This window comes from Halichoeres trimaculatus, unplaced genomic scaffold, assembly GCF_033239565.1.
Source record: "Halichoeres trimaculatus isolate MK-OKI-2021-1 unplaced genomic scaffold, fHalTri1.1 fHalTri1_scaffold_1, whole genome shotgun sequence".
Classification (NCBI taxonomy): Eukaryota; Metazoa; Chordata; class Actinopteri; order Labriformes; family Labridae; genus Halichoeres; species Halichoeres trimaculatus.
In genome coordinates this window covers 22,559,472-22,582,712 of record NW_027437179.1, presented here as the reverse complement: position 1 = coordinate 22,582,712, position 23,241 = coordinate 22,559,472, and the positions used below count along the sequence as shown (strand labels likewise).

Genomic DNA, 23,241 nt, shown 5'->3' with positions numbered 1-23,241 from the left:
TATACACATCAAGCAAAAAAAAAAAAAGTATTTTTACAACATTAAAAACCTACTTAAAGGGTTAATTTTTTATATAACTCAGCAGTTTCAAAGATACTAGGGTCATCTGTCTGTCTAATCACAGACTGACAGGTGCCCTATAGCAGGTAGACAGGAAGCTCAAAACCGCATCATATCAAATGTGGCTGTGTCCGTGGATTGGCTTTATTTCATGGTATCAGGAACAGACGGGTGACATCGCAGACTACGTCCATATTTTGTACAGGGTATGATTAAAACCTACTTTTATGTCCCAATATTCATGGGTTCTTATCAAAAGAGTGGGGAAGTAATTCCTGCTGTCACCTTCCAAAATGATCCCTGAAAACCCTTTGTTTTAGTAGCATGTTTTAATATTTTTTTTTATTTTCCGTTCCTAAACATTTTAAATGATATCACATTACAGACATGATACACAACACATCCAACCAAATAATGAGCAGCTATTTCCAATGATGTCACCCATGCAAGGAGCACAAAATAAAAACTCTTACAGGAAATGAGGTCACTGCAGTCGATTGGTGGAGTCATTAAATATCATTCTTGGCCTTTCTTTGAAATGGTAGCAGGATGGATGAGAGGAAACCACCCAAAATGTGACGTATCTGTTACAAACACCCGTCCCTCTCTAACTCTCTCTCTGGGTCCTGTTTGGTGAAGTTCTTTCCATGATTGGACCAGTTGGGACCAGATGTTTGACCCAGCTGAGCCCCAGCGGTGGAGTGGAGAGACTTTATGAAAAGAAGAAGTAAGTGAGCGAGACAGAGGGAGAAGGATGCACACGTGTGTACATCTGTGTTAGGAACTGCTCCCCACATATGTTCACCTCATTAAGCTCTGGCTGCAGCTCACTCAGCTGGAATGCAGGGAAACAAACACATGTCCAAGTTCAATCCCTTGGTGACACATAAACACGCACACATGCACGCACAAAAGGTTCAACACTGTGTTAATGGCAGTGTCACACAGCTCCACTTCCTGAAACCCCTCCACAGCACCCTCTGCATGCCCCAGCTGGACCTCACTAATCAGACTGGTTTACCGATGCTGCAGGGAGTAAAAGAAACTCCTCCTGGACATGTTAGTGACACAGAAAAGATGTGGAGATGCTGCTAATGAAAAGCACATGACTGGATAAGGAGTGCAGTCATTTTAACAATAGCTTGGTGGGTGGGAGGCTCAGCTGGATTTTCTCTGACAGGGGCCAGTATCCACAACACTTCTCAGACTCCTGACACTGAAACAAATGCTTTTTATGCACACAAATATGCAAACATGCCTATATACCCTTTCTTTTCTGTTTGAAAGAAACATGGTAATGCAATGCTGCTGCAGAACAAAATAATAAATTGTGACACAGCTCAGACACATGAAAGAGCCCGCGGTCCTCCAAAGGGAATCAAGATTAAACCTCGCTGGGCCGGAGCAGGCGAGCAGAGGGGGAGAAAAGAACCACTGTGACCTTCAGAGGGAAAAAAGCCAGGGAACAAACCCAACAGGCAGATCTGTCCACTGAGAGAGAGTGAGAAGGAGGGAGGGAGGGAGGGAGGGCTGGAGAGGGGGAGAAACGAAGGGAGAGAGAAAGGGGATGGAAGAGAGTTGGGGTAAAGAGAAGGAAAGACAGAAAACTTGTGACTTGACAAAAGAGGGCAGGTACCAGAGGCAGGTAAGAGACTTTCTGTGTTGTTTCCAAGGGGGGCTGCTTTGGATGACTTCTTAATGATAAGATTAGAAGTGCAGGCAGTGTTATAGTTAGGTGTGTTGGTGTGTGAAAAAGGAGAGGGCCAGAAAAAGCAGAGAAATGTGTGTGTGTGGTTGCATGGACTGAGTGGAGATCCTGGCACTGACACGTCTGAGCCATGCTGGGGTGTTTCTATAGAGACACTGTGCCATAAAGAGTGGCACTCTGTCCTGCAAGGAGCTGCAGCAGACTGTTGATTTCCTTCATTCCTGAGCATCCACCTTGACTTCAGATTTCTTTTCCAGCAGCAGGGCGGTTGAAATGTGAAAAAATACAAATCTCATCAAATCTCATTTTTATGGAAACTCTTTGATGCTGTCTTGGGCTGATGAAAAGAAATTTCATTTTTGAATTTCATCAGATGGATCCTCAAATTATTCCAAGGCACTGCTTCAGTTCATCTCAGTGACACTGACGTTATTTTGTCCATTTTTTCATTTTGGACTCTGATGGATCAAATTCTTGAAATAGGTTTGACTAAGCAAGGGAGTAAATTCGAAAAGTAATTTTCTTAAGCATGCAAATCCATTTTAAAATCCCACATTGAAGTGATCTGCCATGAGTCAAAAGTGGAGATTTTAATTTTCTTTGAAAAGTTTGCAAAGTGTTACAGAAAAAACAGCCACTGTTCTTACTTTGAATAAAGACAGACTGCTTTTCAATATTACATCCATGTTTCAAAGATGTAGATCCAGTACTTGCACCAGCACTGCAGAGACTGCCACACCCACATGAGGAAATATTTTGGTAGTTTTGTAATACAAAACCAGAATATCTGCTGCTGTTTTGTGTTTCTAAAGGAGGAAATATATTTCTGTAATACTTCCAGAGCATGTATGTCCAATAATGTCCACATCTTCGGGTAAGAATGGGCTTAGCAGCCTTTAACTGAGTTTGATATGCAGATCGATTTGTTTTGATCACAGTTCAAAAATGCACAGTGCATGACATCACAGATACCTTCATTTATGCAGATGGATATTTTGTAACAGTGTTAATTAGTCACAGATATTTTCAGATGGATCTTAGTCAGATTTCTAAATTCCTCCGTGCATGACGTGGCTCTTATTCAAAACATTTCTTGTGGTCTTACAAAACAGTGGAGATCATTTTCAGGAAAAGGGATGACAGTGCCTGCCTGCCAAAAGAGGAAAAGTTTAAAAAAAACAAAAAAACAAGGAATGAATGGAAAGAGCTGAGCATCAAAGACTTTGTGGTGACAAGTCTTCGAGAATTATATTGTTTTCATCTCAATTTACTCCTGGACATAATCATCAATCTCAAATACAGCTCTAATGTCAACAGGAGATTTCTAGAGAGGGCAATCATCTATCACTTAGTCCACAATCAAAATGTAGAAATATCTTGATTTTGGTTTTCAGATTCAACATATGTTAAGGATGTTCATATTTTTAAATGGATTTTGTAATTTTGTCTTAAGGTATTAGCTTTGTTGTGGGTTTAAAGATCTTTTGAGTTCTGGCAAGATGAGATGATTAACAGTTGATGAAGTTTCAGTGACTAACAAACCTCTCCTTCAGTTTGGATTGTGTGCTGTATGTCATCTCTGGAGAGCTAATTTGTTTTTGGTTTGACTGCTCTGGGCTTCAGTAAATGGCAGGAAAACATAGCTGGTCTACTCTACCTCCATTGTTAATATGAAGGGCTCATTTCCACCTTGTTTGCTGGTGTCACTTGTGCAAACTTACTCATGAATACCACGCAGGAATCTAACCACGCAGAATTGTCCTTTAATGCTGTGTTTGATCCTGTGCAGTGTCGTTCTTATTGGATATATTTTGAATTTTAACTCAAGGTAGCAAGGCCTGGGATGCAAAGCTGAACATGGAAACCGCATGTATAAAAATGCCCACCAAAAGGGCTGCTGAAGGGATGCTATGAGAGACAAGTTAGCAACAGAATTGGAGTCATTTTCTGATTCTGGTACAACTTGTTTCAATAAATGTCCCATTAACAAGATCGAAAGAGGTTTGCAGGGAGTTGGTATGAGAAGCATTGATCCGACAATTTTCAGACAATCAGTTTCTTAAGGCTTTATCTTAAAACAAGCTAATGTGTTTTCCCACATTTATCAAACAAGACAGATTCAAGCCCAGAGAAAGACACACCAGGTGAAATGTTGAATGACATATAAATGACATACATGGTGCTTTGGATAGCACATGCCTTCTTTGTATAGTTTATAGGAAAATAATTAACTTATCCAAAAGTAAACGTTGAATGCTTTCTGTTGATTTTCAGTCACAGAGTCTTGGTACACTTCATCCTCTAGTGGTTAGAATGTGTATAACAAAAACAAACTTTTTTAAGTTACCCAATTTTTTTTGTTTTTTTGTTTGTTTTTCAAGGTAAATAATGAGGATATTCACTTAAAATCAAATAATTTTCAAAAATCATATGGCCCACATCGTATGGGCTTTATTAGCAGATGCACCTTTAACACTGTGACATTAACTCTGAATAACATGTTGGAATAACACAGGTCCCTGACCAAAGTGCAAACAACACCAAAAGCTGCAGGAGGCTGCAGCTTTTGATGTTTTGTCTTTAAAAGGCTGAAACATGTGTTTTGTCTTTAAAGAAGAAACCCTAAGCCGAACCTATTAAGGTAATGAATGAGAACAGTGATGGTACTGTGAATCTGTTTCACAATCCTCGGCAGCAGAAATGACCGACAGAAGTCTCCAAACAACTAAAACTAGTTTAGCTCTCAAACTGATCAGATTTGCCAGTCCAGGTCACAAATAACAAACCAATGAGTCAGCCATCTTTGAGTGTTCAGTTGTTTGCCAGACTGCTGGTTTAGACAACAGCAACATGCAGAGCTGGTTTTGCAGAGGCTCAGAGGATCTGGGAGAGCTGAGAGGGAAAGGGAAGGGCAGTGCCAGGGAACAATGTCAGAGAAAGATTTAGATTTGTTTTTTCAGGCAGGAAGAGGCTGGCACTGCACCACGTTTCTGCCTTCTGGTTCCAAGGTGATGTTTATCAATTGGCAGCAGACATGAAGCAGAGTGATTATAAACTAACGGTGCATCTGTGCTGCAGTGTTATGTACAGTGTTTTGACAGCTGTTTGGTGAATACTTACATCAGGCTTATGATAGTAGTGGCCTGTGCTGGGAAGTGAATGCATGCAAAAATCCAAACATTGAGGATTAAGACATGAGGAATGAATTAATCCCCACTGAAACATGAATCACTTGTAGTGCCAGGTTAAACATCTGCATCCTGCATTTAAGAAAAACAAAAAGCTATCATTTATTGAACCCATCTTTAAACAATGAGTACATATAACATCATTGTGTTCAAAAAAAGTTCCTCAATGAAAAATAGCTAACCAAAATGTCAGTTCTTCTCTAAAAGCTTTAGAAGTGTTGTAACATAAGCAGCTCACCATGCAACATTTTAGGCTTCATGTTTGTCCCACACATATTGCCTCCATCAGTGTCTCATGGAGATTTAGCTTTGTGTCCTTTGAGACCTCTCATAGGTCAAAGTGCTTTAACCTTTTAGACCTGCAGTTTTCCCTTTCACAAATCTCTCTCTGGACCACCATTAACAATAGAGCCTTTATTCCAAAACCCTTTGCTTTCCTCTCTCTCATAAGTACTATTTTCCTGTATCAGCATCTGCCCCTCCTCCACTGCCCACTCTGTTCTCACTCTCTTTCACTTATATAACCAAACCACAGGCAGCCATCTTTTTTTGTTTAAACACTGATAACCTATCAGTGCAGCTGACAGTATGATGAAGAGTCAATTCAAACTCTCTGTCGCTTTTTATTTTTATTATTTTAATTCTTCACAACTGTTACACTGTGAAAGAGACTGAAAATAATGGTTTGGGTAATAAGGCTGAGCCTGGTGTACGTTTATTAATCAGGTTTACCTCAAGGCAGTCTGGTTTAAAGCTGAAGCAAAAGTGCAGCAAAAGTTCAGGAAGAAGCTAGCTGAGTGTTGGTAACAGTTGTGCGGTCTTGATTATGATTCATAAAAAAGAAACCCCTCTGTTTTTAATGTTTTACAGTACAGGCCAACTCAGAACTGATTGATTTCTTCTGAATGGAAACCAGACCAAAATCAAATGGATGCACGATATTTTTCCCCAGATTACATCCACTTTTATGCAAATTAGGATAATAAAGAAGAAAATGGCAAAGCAGAAGGATCAGTGTATCAGTGAGTGGGATAGTCAAGCAGCCATACATAGGTTATCTTCTTCTCTCCACAGACCACAATGTTTAAAGCTCCTGTGCAGCATTTTTCACTAATAACGAAAAAAGATTTAGATTTACAGTGATGCCTCTTTATGACCTGTACAAGCCAAACAACACCATAAAGAAGAAGGCTAACTTTTCTAAATTGGGGTGCAGTCTTAGGGTGCGGTTATAGGGTGCGGTTATAGGGTGCAGTCACACGGGCCATTCAAATCGTGCTGTTCTCAAGCACATTTAACCCTTGCAGCGCAGTTCCCCTTCTGGAGAGTACAGCCTGCGGTCACACTGCTCCAAAAATAAACCAGTATTAAGGCACCTGCATGGCCTGCTTAGGTCATCATGAAGCGTTTGTGAAGCGTGATCTCATCAGTCTGCACATTAAGACAAGGAGAGAACTGCTACAACTTTAGAGACTTTCTGGCTTATGTTAAATAATTTTGGTCTGACACAGCCCTCTGACACCCCAGCTGTTGTTTAAATTGATTGACGAAAAGAGTGGTCACAGCAATCAGTCGGGTACGGTTTGCCAGTGTGACCGCTGGTTCATGGTCCATCAATAAGAGTCTTGCTTTGCATTTCATTTTGCATGTACACAACAAGGAGGGGCTGATACAAAGAAAAAATGTTCACAGGATCTCTAACTGTGTAGAGCGCTTCTCTGGTTTTCTTGTAGGACCATGAAGGCTGGCGTGGGACTCTTCTCTGTGTTGGCTCTGTTCCTCCTGATGGGGGCAGTGTTCACCCAGAGAAACCGGCCAAAGAAGCCCACCAGGCGCCCAGCAACCACTAGGAGACCTTTTGTCCCCAGGCCTCCTGGACCGGCAGAACCCGAGCCCCAGGAGCCCACAGACTTCCCCCCAGTCATCCTGGGTCCCCCCTCCATATATCCTGACTGCCCCCGGGAGTGTTCATGTTCCCCTAGTTATCCCAACTCTCTCAACTGTGAGAACCGGAACATCCGCGTGATCCCTGTCATCCCACCCAGAACCCACTACCTGTATCTGCAGAACAACTACATCTCAGAGGTGACAGCAGAGCCCTTCCTAAATGCCACTGATGTCCGTTGGGTCAACTTGGCAAATAACCGAATCCATCAGATCAACAAACAGGTCAGAGAGCTTCTTTGCTCACATTCATGATATACAAATGTAATAAAACTTCCAAACCATTTTCCCCCAACCCAGTATCTCCCAACAGAGTAACAGCCCATTATTCTTGCAAAAAAAAGTAACAATGTGATCTTTTGAAAAACAGATCTAACAGTTTAGCCACTTTGACTAACGTTAACTTTTCCACAGGCAATCTACTGTTTTTTTATATTTGGTCACATTGTAATGTACCTGTAATCAGTTGGTTTCTGGAGGGGCTGAGTTATTGAAGCAGATCAGTACACTGAATGTACTCCACTTGTGTATTTTAGTCTGTAAATACTAATAAGTCAGTAAAAATAGGCCTGTGTGTCTGTTGTGCAGGTGTTTGAGAAGGTTCCAGCTCTGCTGTACCTCTATGTACAACGTAACCAGCTGAAAGAGGTGCCCCAAGGTCTCCCAGCAAGTCTTGAGCAGCTCCGCCTCGGCAAGAACCGTATTTCGAAGATCCCCTCTGGTGCCTTCAACAAGATGGGGAACCTGACTCTGCTTGACCTCTACCACAATCAGGTGAACTGCTGCTTAAAAGTATCTGAAGTGCAATAGTTACCTGAACCTGTACGGATGTTTTCACAGTCTGAGTTACAGACTGGAATATTTGCAGACAATATACTATTTATCTGTGAAACAACCTCTACTCCACAGCAAGCAATGAGTTCAACTGGGCATTTTTCAGTGTAACAAATCAAACTCAACAGATCTTGATAATGTGGAGCAGTTGCAGTTGCTTATTGCTACTTCTCTAAGAATTGAATAAGCTTTTAGACAGCACAGCAGTGTGTGATATCAGTATTTGTTTACCCTTTACTGAGTTCATGACAATAGATCATTTGGTAGAAAATAATATTTCTGGTAAAATATTGAAAAAAAACAAACAAACAAAAAAAAAAAAACAGATTTGATGTTGCTTATGATGTTTAACATGCATTAAACTGATGTATCTTTGTATCTTAATCCTTTTTTTCTTTGGACCAATGTTTTATGGCATAACTCAAAATATGGTTGAGTTTACTGCAAAGTACTACAGCAAAATGTGAGACATTTAACCATTGATACAAGGGATTGATTTTTGACACTTGCAACCTCCAGCTGACACTTAAATGAAATCTAAAAAATGTCATTGCGAGAGGGAGAGGAGAGAAGTCGAAGCAGTGTTTACTTCAAAGTTTCCATACTTTATGACTGATGATTTGTCTTTCAGCTGAGTGACAGTGACCTGGGAAAAAACACATTTAAAGACTTGAAGAGCCTCATGCAGCTAAACCTGGCTCACAACGCTCTGAAAAAGATGCCTGCTGGCGTACCTAATGGCCTCATACAACTTTTCCTGGACAAGAACAATATAGACGACATCCCAAAGCAAGTATACAGGGAGCACCGAGTGTCACAGAGCTCACAGCTACACATGAATCTATCATCAAACCCTGGCTGGATGTAAATATTTACAGCTGTTCCTCTCTCCTGTTGTTTCTTATGTTAGAGACTACTTTAAAGACTTTACTCACCTTGCGTTTGTGAGGCTGAACCGCAATCAACTGAGTGATAAGGGACTACCTAAGAATGTGTTCAACATATCCACCCTGCTGGACCTGCAGCTGTCCCACAACCAGCTTGCTTCTGTTCCTCAATTCAGCAGTCACCTGGAGCACCTGCACCTTGACCACAACAGCATTGAGAGTAAGCATTCTGCGCTACATTGAAGGATTTGTCCCAAGGAGTCGAAATATGTCTGCTTTTGGGTACTTAATGCTCCCATTGTTTGACAATGAGTCATACGACTCCTTTCACAAGATGAACTGATGCTCTGCAGTTCCCTGACTTTTTCTTTTCATTGTCTGGACCAACATGGCTAAAATTCCATATTAACTAAGCTGGTGATGAATATAAGGGTTGAGAAAACAAAATCAGAGCTGAAAAGTGTTTCTTGATGGGGTGATATACTTAACAAGTCTCTCTGCTGCCTCCATGTGGCTGAAGGCGAGCAGTAAGGAAACAGTAGGGAAACTTTTTGTTTCACTGTTTAATGAAATTTAATGAATTTTCTTTGCTATACACAATGAATACCAAGCTATAAAAAAGAGAAATGGAAAAGACAAAAATAAAAAATAGATAGATTAATAAAGGAAGAAAAAATACAATATGTAGGATAAGAAAAATATGGACTGGAAAGGCTATACTTGAGCAAATCTTTACAGAAAATCCAGACCCCTTTTTGATAAGAGTTGTTCTTTGATTCAAGTTTGAGTTTGTTAACGCTCCAAATATTGGGTTTAATAAAAAAAAAAAAGGTTTGGTATTTCAAATAACTTTACTCATTTTTTAAATTAATGGCGTTTCTCACACAGAGTAACCTTGAGAGAATTATGATCCAAGTTTTTGCTGACTGAAGCTGTTGAAGGCTAAAAAGAAGTTTTTAAACCCTGCTGCACAAACACACCTCGTTGCCAGATTTTTGATGTCTGGAATCATAATTTCTCAGAAAACATCACAGGAGTTTGTCCAAACTCAAGCAGACAGCAAATGAAGCACATAAACTTAAGAGCTTACCTGTTAAACGACCAAAATCCAAGTGTTTCTGCTCTTTCACCAGCCATACCGAGTCATAAGTATAAGTACACAGATGATACATTTTATTGAGCACAAATGGGTTTACCTGCCCTCCTGTGCTCAAAGTATGACTTACATTACTTCAAACTTTAAATTTGTTTGATTTTTTTTTTTTTTTTATTACTTGTGCTTGCAGCTCCAGCTGAAGAAGTGCTGTTAGATAGTAATCTTAGAACACAAAATAAAAATAGATCCTGGGCTAATGGAACATGAGGAAGTTGTTCATTATGGGCTGTCAACTGTTGGATTCTGGGTAACAAAGGTTGTTAAAATAAAAAAGTGACAACCTCAGTTAAAACAATCCAACAAACTCTTCCAAAAACTGAACAAATTCCATCTCAGATGTAAATAAAACTTATTCAGGACTCATTGTGTCTCTATTAGAGCATGACCCATTTATATATTTATAGATATTTATACATCATACCTCACATTTAGACCCAGAAAATGATTTCAGGCAGAGCTGTTAAAGCATTTCTCTACTGCATGTTGGGCCAAGTTTTAAGTATACAAAGTCAATGAAAAACAAAATCACCTGATGTGAGGCATTAGACCACTGAACGGCTGTTAGACCAATTTTTGTTCACTTAAAAATTTATACATCTCCTGAACTGGACAGCTGTTTATTAAGAACTCACAAAACAAAAAATCATTTTAAATTCAAGATGTAGAAAATACTCTTTGATCAGTCTGGAGGTTTCCTACTTGCTAATAGGAATACGACATAAGCACTTTATATTCATGAGTGTGTGTTTCTCTGACAGGTGTTAATGGAACCCTGATCTGCCCACACAGTATTGACGCAGTCATGAATGACCATAACCTGGTACCTAGTCTACGGTGAGTCAAAGGAAGTTACATCTTGGCTCACAACAGTACAAGTGTGCACAGAGACACTCTTTGACAAGAAGTAAACAGGAACAAAATAAATAGGGCAGTAATTGTGGTGTAATTAAAGAACCTGTTCTGTTGCCTCAGGTACCTGCGCCTGGATGGGAATCACCTGAGCCCCCCCATTCCAATGGATGTCATCATGTGCTTCAGACACCTGCACTCCATTGTCATTTAGGAGGAAACTCTGCCTAGAAGCCAGGGGATATGCAAACACACACACACACACACACACACACACACACACACACACACACACACGCACGCACGCACGCACACACACACACACACGTACACACAGAGTCAGTATGAACAAACGGTCAGTCTAAGCACAAAATGCGTACAGTGGAGATGCATGATTGAATGAGGAAATTACACACATTAAATAACCAGTGATTTCTGGAGAGAAAACGCTGAATCTTGAACAAGGGGAAATTGAGACATTGAGTTTTTGTTTTTGTTTTTGTTTTTTTAGTAGGAGTTAAAGCTATCCATCATCTTTGGTTATCAAATAAAACAATGCCAAAGGGTAAAGCCTTAAATTACAGGTACAGTGACAGACATGCTACAGATGTTGAGCTACCATGTGGTTAAAACTGTCCCAAATGTGCCTTTGACTTTTAAGGTACTCTATGTAAAAATGTCATTTATGTCTTTCTGTATATTATTTTTCTGTATGAGGAAGCTTTGTACAAATAAAATTAAACATTTTCTCTAATCATTTCATCATGCGTTGTGTTTTTGATTTCAGGTAAACATAGTAAAAATAATTTGTATTAGTGTGGGATAATTTTTTCAGGGTCATGTGTAGTTAACTCTGGTGTGTAGCAGTCACTGTAGACAGCAATTTAAAAATAATTTTCTCCTTAATGCAGTGGTTTCTATATGTGGACTGCAAACCAGCCTGTGCCATGTTTTTATTCTTCTTTCCATGAGGAGAATAAAATCACTGCAGGAAAAAAATCTTGTGGCAGGGTTTCATATTTTCTACATCAAAGGGTTAATACTATCAGTTTTGTTCCTTGGATTTGTTTGAAGTTAGCGGCATCATACCAGCACAAGACCATTCATTACATGTTAAATTATTCTACAGTGCTTAAAGAATTTTGTAGACCACCTGTGATAAAACTGAGAAAACCACCCAGCATGAAGTGCTCTAACTCTGACTCTGTTTAAAACTGATCTTATGTTGATCTTACAATTTAAAAATTTGTATTAAAAAAAAATATATATTATATATATATATATTTTTATTTTATTTTTATTTTTTTATTTTTGCATTGAATATAATGCTGGTGACCAGGGTGCACCCCGCTTCTTACCCTGAGACAGCTGGAATTAGCTCCAGCCACCTGCAACCCTGAAAAGGATAAGCAGTAGAAAATAAATGAATGAATGGAATATATAATGGATTAACCATTACAGAAACGTAAGAAGCGAGTTAATAGTCAACTATATACTGTAAATTCAGGGCAGTCTGTTATATTGTTAAGCACTATAATATTGCTGGTTGAATTCATGACAAGATGATACAGGATGTGATGGGTTTTTGTTCTGTCACTATTAATACAGGTCTAATGCAGTCCACTTACAGAGAATTCAAACTCTCTTACAGCAAGATTCAGCTATATCAACACAATTTTGCGCATAATGAAAAAAGCTAAATTTTGCAATTCTGGCTTTGTCACAGTGAAAAAATCAAAATAATGAGGCTGCTCTCTGAACTGTGGGTACTTCATCACCAATAAGGAGAGGGCTAATGCTAATAAACAGCTTTTTTAAAGCACAGCATCATTGTGTTAAAACAGTAAACTTCTATCATAGTTCAGTTGGCAACAGTAGGGACTTTCGTAAAGACTTGGCTTGGTAACCAGAGGGTTGCTGGTTTCAGTCCCAGCATGGACCAAGATTGGGAATTGGGCTGATAAATTGAGAGGGGTTTAACATCATTTCTGTAGCACTATCCAGGTGTCTCTGAGCAAGGTACCAAACCCCAAATCACTCAGTCTTTGAAAAAATGTGTCTGTAAATCGTGTCTGTCATAGCTGATCGATACCTGACCTCACTAATTTCATAAGAAACCAAAGCAAGTACGTTTTCTGAATGCGTTTCATATCCCACAATGTTTGTCTCTGCATTTTAAAAACTTAAATTATAGAAAAACTGATTCATTTTTTAACAGTTGTTGAAAACTGTTACATTTTTTTTGTTTTAAAATAGTTTAAGAGTAGACTACACTATGACCAGAGGTTATTTTCTGCCTGTTTATGTGGTTTTATTCTACTGCTGGTGATGTCACTCCACAGGGCAGCATTTGCTCAGGAAGCTATGTGAGGACCTCCAGTGTTCAGAAACCAGCGCTAAAGTCCCCTGAGGTCAGAAATGCTACAGCTATTTTAAGAAGTCTACAAACAAGGTTTTCCAAACTGGAAGTGTGGGAATTTACACTTCCTTTTTGACACTTGTGATACTAATTGGTTTTTTTTTTTTTCATATTTCCATTAAAAGCAAGTTTTTCTTGTTGGATTGTACTTCCCTGCTCATGATTCCTTCCGCCGAAGATTTTCAGCAGTCATCAAAAATTGTGAAAGTAGTCGAGCAGGTTCTATGGGTGTTTCCAATCAGGAGCTGACTGACAGCGGAAGAATCCCTGCAGGTGAAAGAAAGTTCCTGGAGGACAACGTGCATGAAAGTTGTATAATGTATACTGTAAATGACCATGTATACAATCTTTAAGAGGAGACTGAAATTAAGATCACAGAAGATTTAAAGAAAAAACAATGTGTGGCAGTGCACCTGTCTTTAACTTGAAAACTAAGCTGGACTTATTCCAAGTTCATTAGTTCAGTGATGCAACTGCTACTTGTCAATGAGGAAGAATAATTCAGTGCCCCGGAGGAGTGACGCCAGCGTCTTCATGACTGACTCATTCAGTGGTTTTAACTCACAGTGACAGTGAAGACATTTCCCCTCAATGACCAAAGCCATCATCACAGAGGAGGAAATCTTCAATCATTTCTTTTCCTTTTCTTTCAATCAGGTATTGAAGCATCCCCTGGAAGTTCCTTTAATTCAAATACACTTCCTCCTCCTGTAAAACAATTTGTAACAAATGCACGAGAGTGTACGTGTTGGTACGTGCTGTGCTGGACCAGGTGAAATCCCCACCAGTCCACTATAAGAGGAGGCACCATGGAGGCAGAGAGGCACATCTTTCCAAAGACTTCTCTCCAGTGTACAAACACACAGGTGAGTCTTCAGAAAGGTGATGGATCCTGAGAAATTTGTTATTGCACCTTTTTTAGACTGTCTTTTTAATCTAAAAATTATGTAGCCTAAAATGTTCTATATTCTAACTTGAGAAAAGTTTTGTGATTTATTTTAACCATGAAATGTGTCCATCAGCTCTCTCATCAGACAGCCACAGCGATGAAGATGGTGCTCGGTTTCTCTGTTTGCCTTCTCGTCCTCCTCACCTGTTTGAGTGGACTTGTCGAAAGTGCGACTCTGCACCTGGACAGCTGCTCTGTGGGTGTTCACACGCATGAGCTGCGCAAGTACTACACAGCCATACGATCAAATGCAGTAAGTTTTACTTTGTTTTAAATTAAAGCTGCCTCAAATAGACCTGGTTGCTGCCACCGAAAACCACTTAAGAGAAAAAAAATGATAACTAAATGAAGATTAAACTCTCTCTGTTTCTGCATCACAGGTAACTGGAGACACTGAGATTGGAGTGAAACTTCTGAATAAAAAACTAATCGAGGGTGTTCAGGTGAGTCTTGTTAATGTTTTTCTCCATACAGGCAGGCTCACGTTATCTTTTTGTTATTGTTTTTTTTATTTAAATAATGACTACTGCTGCTAAGCTGTGAGCCTGGGAGGCTTTTTACAATAAGTTTAAAGTAATTGTGTGTAAGTGCTGCCATGGTCTGACCTTTTCTCATCCCTGTATCAGGAGGGGCAGACGTGCTGTTTCCTGCGTCTTGTGCTGCGAATGTATGTTGAAAGAGTGTTCAGCAACTATGCCTCCTCTGAACCACAGCAGCAACGCTGCTCAAGTGCTCTGGCCAACGCTTTTGTCAGCATCAGGAGAGACACACATAAATGTGTAAGTTAGCTGCTTTAAGATATTCCTGACTCAGTGTGTATTAACTAAAAACATTAAAAACATGTACAAATAATGTTGTTTTCTGTTCTTTTTTTAGCACTGCCACTGTGCAGAAGATACACAGAAGACAATTGACTCTGTGCTTGCTGAGTTTGATAAGGTATGCTATGTTTAGTTTCTCCTCATAAACACTGACTTATTTTCTATGTCATGTGTTGACACTGCTTCCAGTTTTCATCATATGTGGCTCAAAAAATTAAATTAATTAATTAAATTTTATTAATTTTTGTTTATTGTTATTTTAATTTAAAGCAAAAGAAAAAAAACTTTAAAAAAGTGACGTGGACAATTGTATAATCTTTTCTATCTCATTTTGAAAGACTGTTTACAAATGAATAGTGATCCAGCTGCCTTTTTGGCTGAATATCCTAAGCACACTGGGAATACAAAAGTAACTACTAAGAGGACATACAGTTGTTTATTCTCAACGTTTCTGACAAATCTTCATTCTTTTCTCTTCTCTGAGCAGCTGGAGATAACCCAGGCAGCACAGAAGGCAGTGGGTGAACTGGACACTGTGCTGGAGTGGCTGGAGGGGCTGAAGAGAAACACAAGATGAATATAAAGAAAAAGTGGCTGCGAGGCTTACTGCTGTGAATGTAAGCCCTGACCTGAAGATACTTGTTTGCAGAGTGAAGGCCAGATATGTGTAGACTTCACCTCTGTTCCTTGGTGCATTTCCTTGCCTTATTTTTTTTTCTTTTTATTAACTGAAATTAACTTAAGCAAGTATCCACTTTTCTGTGGGCTATATTTTTATGCTTTATTTATATTGAATTTGAAATTATGTATAAATGATCGTATTTATAAAACATGGTTAACTTTAGGGCAATTAATGTGTTTCTACAGTATGACTGTTATTTAAGACCAAGAGATCAATTTGACTTTTTTATGGTATCATTTTTGTAAATATGAATAAATAATTTATAGAAATCTCTTCCCTGCTAAGTGTTTTCTTTCAACACAAATCATGAAATCTAGTCCGTGCTACCATCACTGTGTGTCAAAGCTCCTATAAAGATCCTTTTATTAGTTTTGTTTGTATAGTCAACAGACAAATATATATTATAGGGTTCACACTGGTGCTGAAAAACACGGAGTGCAATTGAAGGGTTTTCCAGTCATAGAAAACACCTAGAAAATAAAAAAAGGAAAAATGTCCCCAAAATACTGTGTTGACTTAAGAGAAATGTAATATTGTTCCTTATTCATATGAGATTTTTTCTTAAATAGATCACATTTTAACCAAAAGGGGGCTCCAGTATGTACAGTACCAACTTGTCTTCACCGATGGTTAAGTAGGTTTTATGGATATAGCCACAGATTGCATATTCTATAATCAGACCTCCACAGAAGGATATTAGTGTCTGTTCATATGTGTTCCTGTTACACAATCTGAACTGTCACTGAAATTCAGAAAAGTGCCGGGAAACAATGTCTTCAAAAAAGTGGGTCAACAGAAAATTTGCCATTGGGAAAAGGAAAGATGTTTTAACACTGCTGTCATCAACGGGGCATGTGAAAATGTTACAGTTTTCCCTTTCTCAAAATGAAAAAAAAAATCTCTGTGTTCTGAGAAACTCAAGAAAATGAAAGTAAAAGAGCAGGAGGGGAAGACCTCTTTATGTAGCTTAAAACCACCAAACTACTTCTCAGGATTGTTAACTTTCACAACTTTTTGGTGTTTTGTACCCAAAGTTTTGTGGATGTCATGAAAAAGTAAGAATATCAATATTACACCCATTACACCAATCCAACACCACACACCGCACATTAGCGGTCTGTTGGTAAACACAGAGGAAGGGCACTATGTACTGGATTATACCTCTCCTAATCTGATGAATTTAAAATGATATACCCTGATGGATTATGGCTCCTTTAATTTTGTGTTTTCTTGTCTTGTGAGAAGATTATTTTGTTTAAAACATAAATATATAAATAAATTAAAAAATAAAAGAACAACAACATTGCTTTGCTCACAAAACAACCATAAAGAGAGAGAGGCACAATGATATTGCAAGACAAAATACACCTGTAATTTTCAGTGATTCAGTAATGATGAAAGCTCTCACACTGCCTGTTTTAACTGAAGTTTGCTGCAGGTTCAATCAAAGAGCTGCGGCATGAGGGATATTTCTTAATCAAATAACTGTCATAGGCATAACTTGGGAATAAATTTGTGTGAAAACAAGGGGATTCTCTCCACTGGGAAAAAAAACAGATAGATTGGGCCCTCTTGGTTTCCCTTATGGTAACTGACGTAAAGAAAGTGCCCTATTAGTTAAAAAAAAAAAAAAAAACACTGAAAAAAAAGTCTCCTGGCCACTCATGTGAAAATGTGCCCTCTGTATGCAGCTACATGTAAAAAAACAACAATAAAAATTAGAATAATAATAAAAATAAAAAAGTACCGCTCTGCTTCATGCCCCTCCTTATGATAGGTGATGGTTAATGAATGATTTGCTGCTATTTTAAAACAAGTTAATGGGCCTTCTACAAGAATATAGATGGTGATTTTTTTTTCCTGGAAAAAAAAAAAGCTATGCAGATCACACACTTGAAAAACAAGTTTGCAAAAGTAGAAACTTTTAAAACACTTGGTTTATGTTTTTCTTTCCCTTAACACCATTGGTAACGTTAAAATGCTCTCACCATCCATGCTGCACTTGTTTCTGCGCGGATGAACAATCAATCATCGTTGTTAAGGGCTTGTCTGTGGGTTTGAACAATAAAAATAAAGAGCATTCAGCAGTAGTAAGAAGATCTCATTTATGAAAAGTGATACATTCCTAATTTGGTACCAGCTGATTTCATGGGAGGAGCAGTACGCACATATGCACCGCAACATTCTGGGGGGAAAAAATCCCCGCATGTATGAAGCATGTTTAACCATGTCTCTTCCAGTCAGTCTCCTCCCTAAGTATCTTTCCTGATTTGGCTATAAAAAGGACACATGAGCCCAGATATGTGCATTGTTCACCACTTGGCTAATTAACAAGATCCTGGGAAGACTTCAACCGCTCTCTCCTCTCAGAGCTTGCCAGGCTATGAACAGCATCCTGGATTTCTACCTCAGTTCTTCCCACAGCGCTGGCCGGAGTGACGGACGAGACCATAATGTGTGAGTAGCCGAAACACGCGTAACACCCACGTGGAGTTTTCAAGACGTCAATATGTGCCCTTTGCGCACAGTGGTAAAAACTAGTGTGTTTTAGTCAAAATCCGGCAGTGTTTCTGTACACGTACGGTTGGGTGTGCATGTTGAACCGAAATAATGGGAGTCATCAACAACGTGCAACTTGTTACGATGAGGTAAATAACTGTGGTAAAGTGTGAAAGGAAGTTATAAAATAGCTCGCTCTCTTTCTCCCTATAAGAGCGAGTTTGCATGTCCTAACAACACATTACCAATACTGATGTCAGCGATAGTTTATATTCCTCTGATGCTGTGTCAGTGTTTTTTTTTTTTCTTGAGAGTGAGAGGTCATGATCTCTTATGAGTAGTTTCAGCCTGGGTCAGAAATGCAGGAGTCCCCGCCTTGCTCTCACACACTATGAGCCCAGATATGTGCATTTTTCACTACTTTAAGCTTTTTAACAAGATCCAACCAAGGAAATTCCTCCTCTCAAGTGTCAGAGTCTCTGCTGAACCATCAGCAACTTCATCCCTGAGGTCCTCTACTCTTCTCCACCTTCAGATAATTTTGGCTATTATTAATCCAAAGTCTTACTGCTACTACCCTTTGGGGGACTTGGGGTTTCATTGTGAGCTCTAGAAGCTGCAGGATAACTCTTCCTGGACAACCAGCCGTAACCAGCTTTTTGAGAATAATCTTGGAAGGAAAAACTTGGGCCCACCTTGCAGAAACACTTTGTTTATTTTGCATCTGAAAGCAGCTTTGGTCATTTTTGCTAAAGATAGGACCTAATGGAAATAGAAATTATCTTTTAATATAGGGTTAACATTAGTGTTTCATTGACTCCAGGTACTCTTTTTAGGGCAATTTCACTGTCTGGGTTAAATTTCAGTATTAAAATTATTCAAGATAATGTTTTGCTGGATACTGTAGGCTTGTTGTTGATGGTATCTTTGAGATTAATGAAAATCTGTCCCTAAGTTAAAACTTTGGACTACATCTGCCACTGAGAGTCTCTATTTGGACTCCTAAAAAATATTAAAATATTCCTTTCTCTTTTTGGCATGACAAAAAGAAAAAGGAAGCAATCAGTGCTGACTGACATGAACAGTCTACGGCAGCTTGCTTAAGGCGTCATCAACTTCTGGCAAAAAGGGAAGAGGAGTCATGCTTTACGTCTCTACAGTTCCTCTTGCATAGACACAACAATTCCTTAAGGGAGCAGCAAAAGCCAAAATCTTTCATCACATGAATGGGTGAAAACAGCCCATAAGTTTCACTCTGTGCCTGAGATGTTGCAAGTGCTTTCTAAGAAAATAAGCTTACAAAAGAGCAGATTTGGCTGTTACTAGACTCAAGACTAGAAATGAAAGTTATAAATGAGTGTTTTTATTATGATTTTGCTGATGTTCTTGTACTTTTATTTATACCGAACAAACACATCTAAATGAATGCAAATCTGTTCCTTGAGCAGGTAAAAACTCCTCAGATTAAAACTGACTGTGCAGCGTAGTTTTCACAGTGGACAGCAGGGGTTGCTAAAGAGCTAACTATTTCACCACCGCAGTGACTGACTTCCAGTTCGAGGCAACTGCTTATACTCATAAATGTAGTGTTTCATTTTGTCTTGTTAGTACTTTTTTTACAGTTGTTTTTTTATTGCTGTTTTTCCTGTAACACACCTTGTAACCTTGTTAAGAAGAGTTCAGTATAAACCATTTTGTTATTATCATTGTTATTATGTCAGATCATTCAGTTTTTCCACAAAAGCAAAACTTATGTGTACAAATCTATCTGGGATTATTAAATGTATCAGGAAGTCATAGGTCACTTGAGAGGTCACAACTTAGCTCAACATTCACTTTGTCTCAAGACTGTCAGTACCTTCAGCCAAATCAACGAATCATGTGCTTTTTACACATGTGAAGCATTCTCTGAAGAAAAGTTATCATCTGATGCCTTGATGAATCACTTTCCCAAACAGAAAGCGAGGGGAAAAGTGTTGAAAAAAACAAAAACAAAACAAGGCCCATCCTGCCTGTGTGCTGTATGCTTTTCAAAGAAATGGTCTTCTAGTCAAAGGTCCGGTCAGCTCTAATAGGTTACGAGAAGACGTTCACACTGAGTCATGATGGTTTCATAACCACTTTTCCACTCCTGACATTGAGTTTTAATTTCTTGGTAACTTGGGTTATCAGTGGCGCCTCCAGAATTTTTCCAAGGGGTGGCCAGATGGGGCCTCTGAAAATCTTGGGTCAGCACCAAAACCAAAAGACATGATTGAATTTCAGGAATTCCAATATGCTGTTGAGGTACATCATCTAGTCTGAAACTATGGTTATTTGAGAATCAGCGGCTGATGTACTCTGGTTTCTTATATCACAGTAAATGTTACTGATCATCTGATGTGCGTTAAGAACTGCTGGTGTACTTCATTCCAGCAATTATTTCTTTTTATATAATGTTTTAAGAAATTAATTGTTCTTCAAATAGGCTGATCTTCTTTTCCTAAAAAAGACAAATAAACCACTTTAACTAGAAGGAGTACATTCAGTGTAAGGGAAGTTTACGAAGGTCAGACCTACCTACACAAACACATCCAGTTATTTTTGAGTTTTACTTGCTTGTTGCTGTCTTTTTGTAAACAAATATGTTTTGGCTGTGTCCAAACAAAAATGACGACAAAAATAACCATGCTGTCTTTTATATAACTATATTCTATAGATATCCTTTTAATTATAAGGCTCACTTCATCCTAACCTTACCTGTTGGTCCAGGAACAGGCGGACCAGCTTCTCTCGCTGAATCCTGCCTCATTGCTGTTGCCTGTTCTTCATCACTCCACTCTCTCTGTCCCTGTCTTTTTCTTCCTTTGCACCCTCCTCCTTCTCAAAAACTCAGCGCTGTTGTTCATCTGTTGACCGTGTACCTCTTGAACTAACTATCTTGTTAAAATAAGAAGACATGTCTGTGGACTTCCTCTTCATTGTGTCTGAATTAACAGCACAGTGACTGATCATAGACATAGCTTCACCAGCATAAAGTTGGATGGGTTACGTCACAGACATGGTCAAAGATCACTGCAGGCAAGTCAGCCACCACAGTTTCCTGAATAGAGACTTTTCACCTTGATATTGAATATTATCACATTTTGTATAACTTACTCAACACTTGGCAACTCACTGTCTTTCTGCAATAAGCTGACACACAGTACGCACTGAGCTCTGCAGCTGTGCCTCTATAACTCTTGTAGCATGCCAATGGTGTGTTTGGAAGCCTCTGATTTTTCTGTGCTACTGAAAATACATTGGCTTACACATGAAGGATTTGTGTGTGGTGGGGACAGAATGACACCTGAGTATCAGTTAGAGGAATATTATGCATGTATGACTGGTGGAGGTGATAGGGGCCATGGGGGGGGCAGCATATATATCAGGGTGGCCTTGGCCCTCCTGGCCCCCCTTGATGGTACCACTTTGGGTTATATGGTCATAAAAAGTGAAACACAGGTCTGCTGACATTTCCTGGATATAGATTGTTCAGTGTAGAGAGTTAAACAGACTTTGTGATGTTTTGTTTCTGTTTGACAAACAAAGAGCTCTGGCTGTGTAAGAATGTACGGATTTTTATCTTAATCTTTTCTTTTTCAAATGACCTAGTTCCCATGATTAAACTTTTTTGTCAACTTTAAAACTGGGTACTTTCTAGTTGTGTGATCCTACTTAATGGGAAAATGTCTGGTTTCCCTCTGTTTTTGTAAAGCTTTATTTTTTTTAATGTAATCTACATCCAAACAAACATTGCTGTGCAGACATGAAAATGTTGTTATGTCTGTGTATGTTATTAGGACAAAAAGAAGTTGTGCTTGACTCAAGTGATTGGGTTTAGATTCAGTGCTCTGTGTGTGTAGAGACAGTGTGTAGCTAGAGGCTGAATAGTTGTACTTAAGGGACACCTTCAGTAATAATCAGGAAACTTGATTTGAAGCATTTCCGCATAATTAATTGAGCTAATTTAACAATACCCGTCTGGAAATGGAGCATAACAATGATCTACTCGCTGCCTTCCACTCTTGGACTTGGTAGTTACATTCCTGGCTTTTTGTCACATAAGATATGCTGCTATGAAGCCATCAAAGGATTAGGATTTGATTTCTCCAACATGACTCTTTCTTATGATGTTTTCAGGTGAATTCCAGGCTTTAAGCATCTCAAGTGCATTATCTTGGAAGGAACTGGAAGTACCTGGAGTTCCTAAAATTACAAATGGACATCTCACTATTCTCGCTCTGTGAATCCATGATGGATCAGACACATTCATCTCTGTAACTCTCTGCCTCATCAGAGTTTGCATACATAGTTTTGCAATCACTGTATCGCCCATACAGGAATACAACTCCTCTTTCCATTTCTACACACATCACTTTTATTTTGCTTCACATCTGAGTGTTGGAGGATGTAGGTCCAATCCGCTGTGAAATTAACCCAAAAAAGACGAAACTATGACTCATCATGTAAATTACCTCAAGAATGAGATTTTTTTTTAACTTTCACTGATTGAGCACTCAGATGTTGAACAACATGGAAAAGTATGAGCTGGCAAACAAGCACTGCTTACATAAATGCGGTTAACACCATCACGGCACATACGTGATATGCAATATGCGTGAAGGTACTCACTTACGCACTTGCATACACACACGGTTAAAACAGTTTAGAAGTGCTGTACTTTTGGCTGCAGACAATCATTTTATCCATGAACCAATCACTGAGCTTGCACAACTGACAATGTCCGGTTCAAACTGTTCATAGTGTACAAAGGAAAGTTTGAAATTTCATCTGTGACTGAAATATGCTTACCAAGCAAAAGAAAGGTGCTACCTCAGTTGTAGGTTACAGTGAAACATTCATCTAGTTTTGCTTACCTAGTCATGTAGATGATAAGGTTTCTAAGAAAGTCTAAAGTTCACATCCACGTTTGCAAATTAAATTTCTCAGTTTCAGTGGAAGATGTAGCACAGAGGCACAGTAAACCAGATCACAAGAATGAAGAAGGGGAACAGACAGCCCATGTACAGGTCACATTTGCCCTGTTACATGACTATGAGTAATTCTAAATGACCAGTTATATTGTCATGAAATGAAGAGGGTACTCTGTGTTACACCCAGGAAAAACTGATAAAACTCCAAGAATTTCCGCTTCCTCTTTGTGCATAATGTACCCAACAATAGCCAGCAGTCAGGCATGAGTAAGCTTTTGTAAGTATTAGCG

The 23,241-nt window shown here is 38.9% G+C and overlaps 2 protein-coding genes across 2 annotated transcripts; both read left to right on the top strand.

Moving 5' to 3' along the window:
- The first annotated feature begins 1,573 nt into the window (after positions 1-1,573).
- Positions 1,574-11,307, top strand: prelp (proline/arginine-rich end leucine-rich repeat protein). The gene is made up of 7 exons (XM_074674774.1): positions 1,574-1,705; positions 6,690-7,125; positions 7,489-7,674; positions 8,366-8,523; positions 8,645-8,841; positions 10,536-10,611; positions 10,750-11,307. The coding sequence occupies exons 2-7, from the start codon at positions 6,694-6,696 to the stop codon at positions 10,838-10,840; spliced, it is 1,140 nt and encodes a 379-aa protein (XP_074530875.1). The 5' UTR covers positions 1,574-1,705; positions 6,690-6,693; the 3' UTR covers positions 10,841-11,307.
- Positions 11,308-14,091: 2,784 nt separating this feature from the next.
- On the top strand, positions 14,092-15,392 carry il19l (interleukin 19 like). Its single transcript, XM_074668712.1, has 5 exons — positions 14,092-14,247; positions 14,375-14,437; positions 14,621-14,773; positions 14,871-14,933; positions 15,303-15,392. Exons 1-5 carry the CDS (start codon positions 14,092-14,094, stop codon positions 15,390-15,392), a joined length of 525 nt encoding a protein of 174 aa, XP_074524813.1.
- The last annotated feature ends 7,849 nt before the right edge of the window (positions 15,393-23,241 follow it).

Coding starts and splice junctions, on each gene's coding strand:
- prelp (XM_074674774.1), top strand. CDS start 6,694: ATGAAGGCTGGCGTGGGACTCTTCTCTGTGTTGGCTCTGTTCCTCCTG. Junction 8,524..8,644: donor AATATAGACGACATCCCAAA/GCAAGTATACAG, acceptor TTCTTATGTTAG/AGACTACTTTAAAGACTTTA. Junction 10,612..10,749: donor AACCTGGTACCTAGTCTACG/GTGAGTCAAAGG, acceptor CTGTTGCCTCAG/GTACCTGCGCCTGGATGGGA.
- il19l (XM_074668712.1), top strand. CDS start 14,092: ATGAAGATGGTGCTCGGTTTCTCTGTTTGCCTTCTCGTCCTCCTCACC. Junction 14,248..14,374: donor CAGCCATACGATCAAATGCA/GTAAGTTTTACT, acceptor TCTGCATCACAG/GTAACTGGAGACACTGAGAT. Junction 14,934..15,302: donor TGCTTGCTGAGTTTGATAAG/GTATGCTATGTT, acceptor TTCTCTGAGCAG/CTGGAGATAACCCAGGCAGC.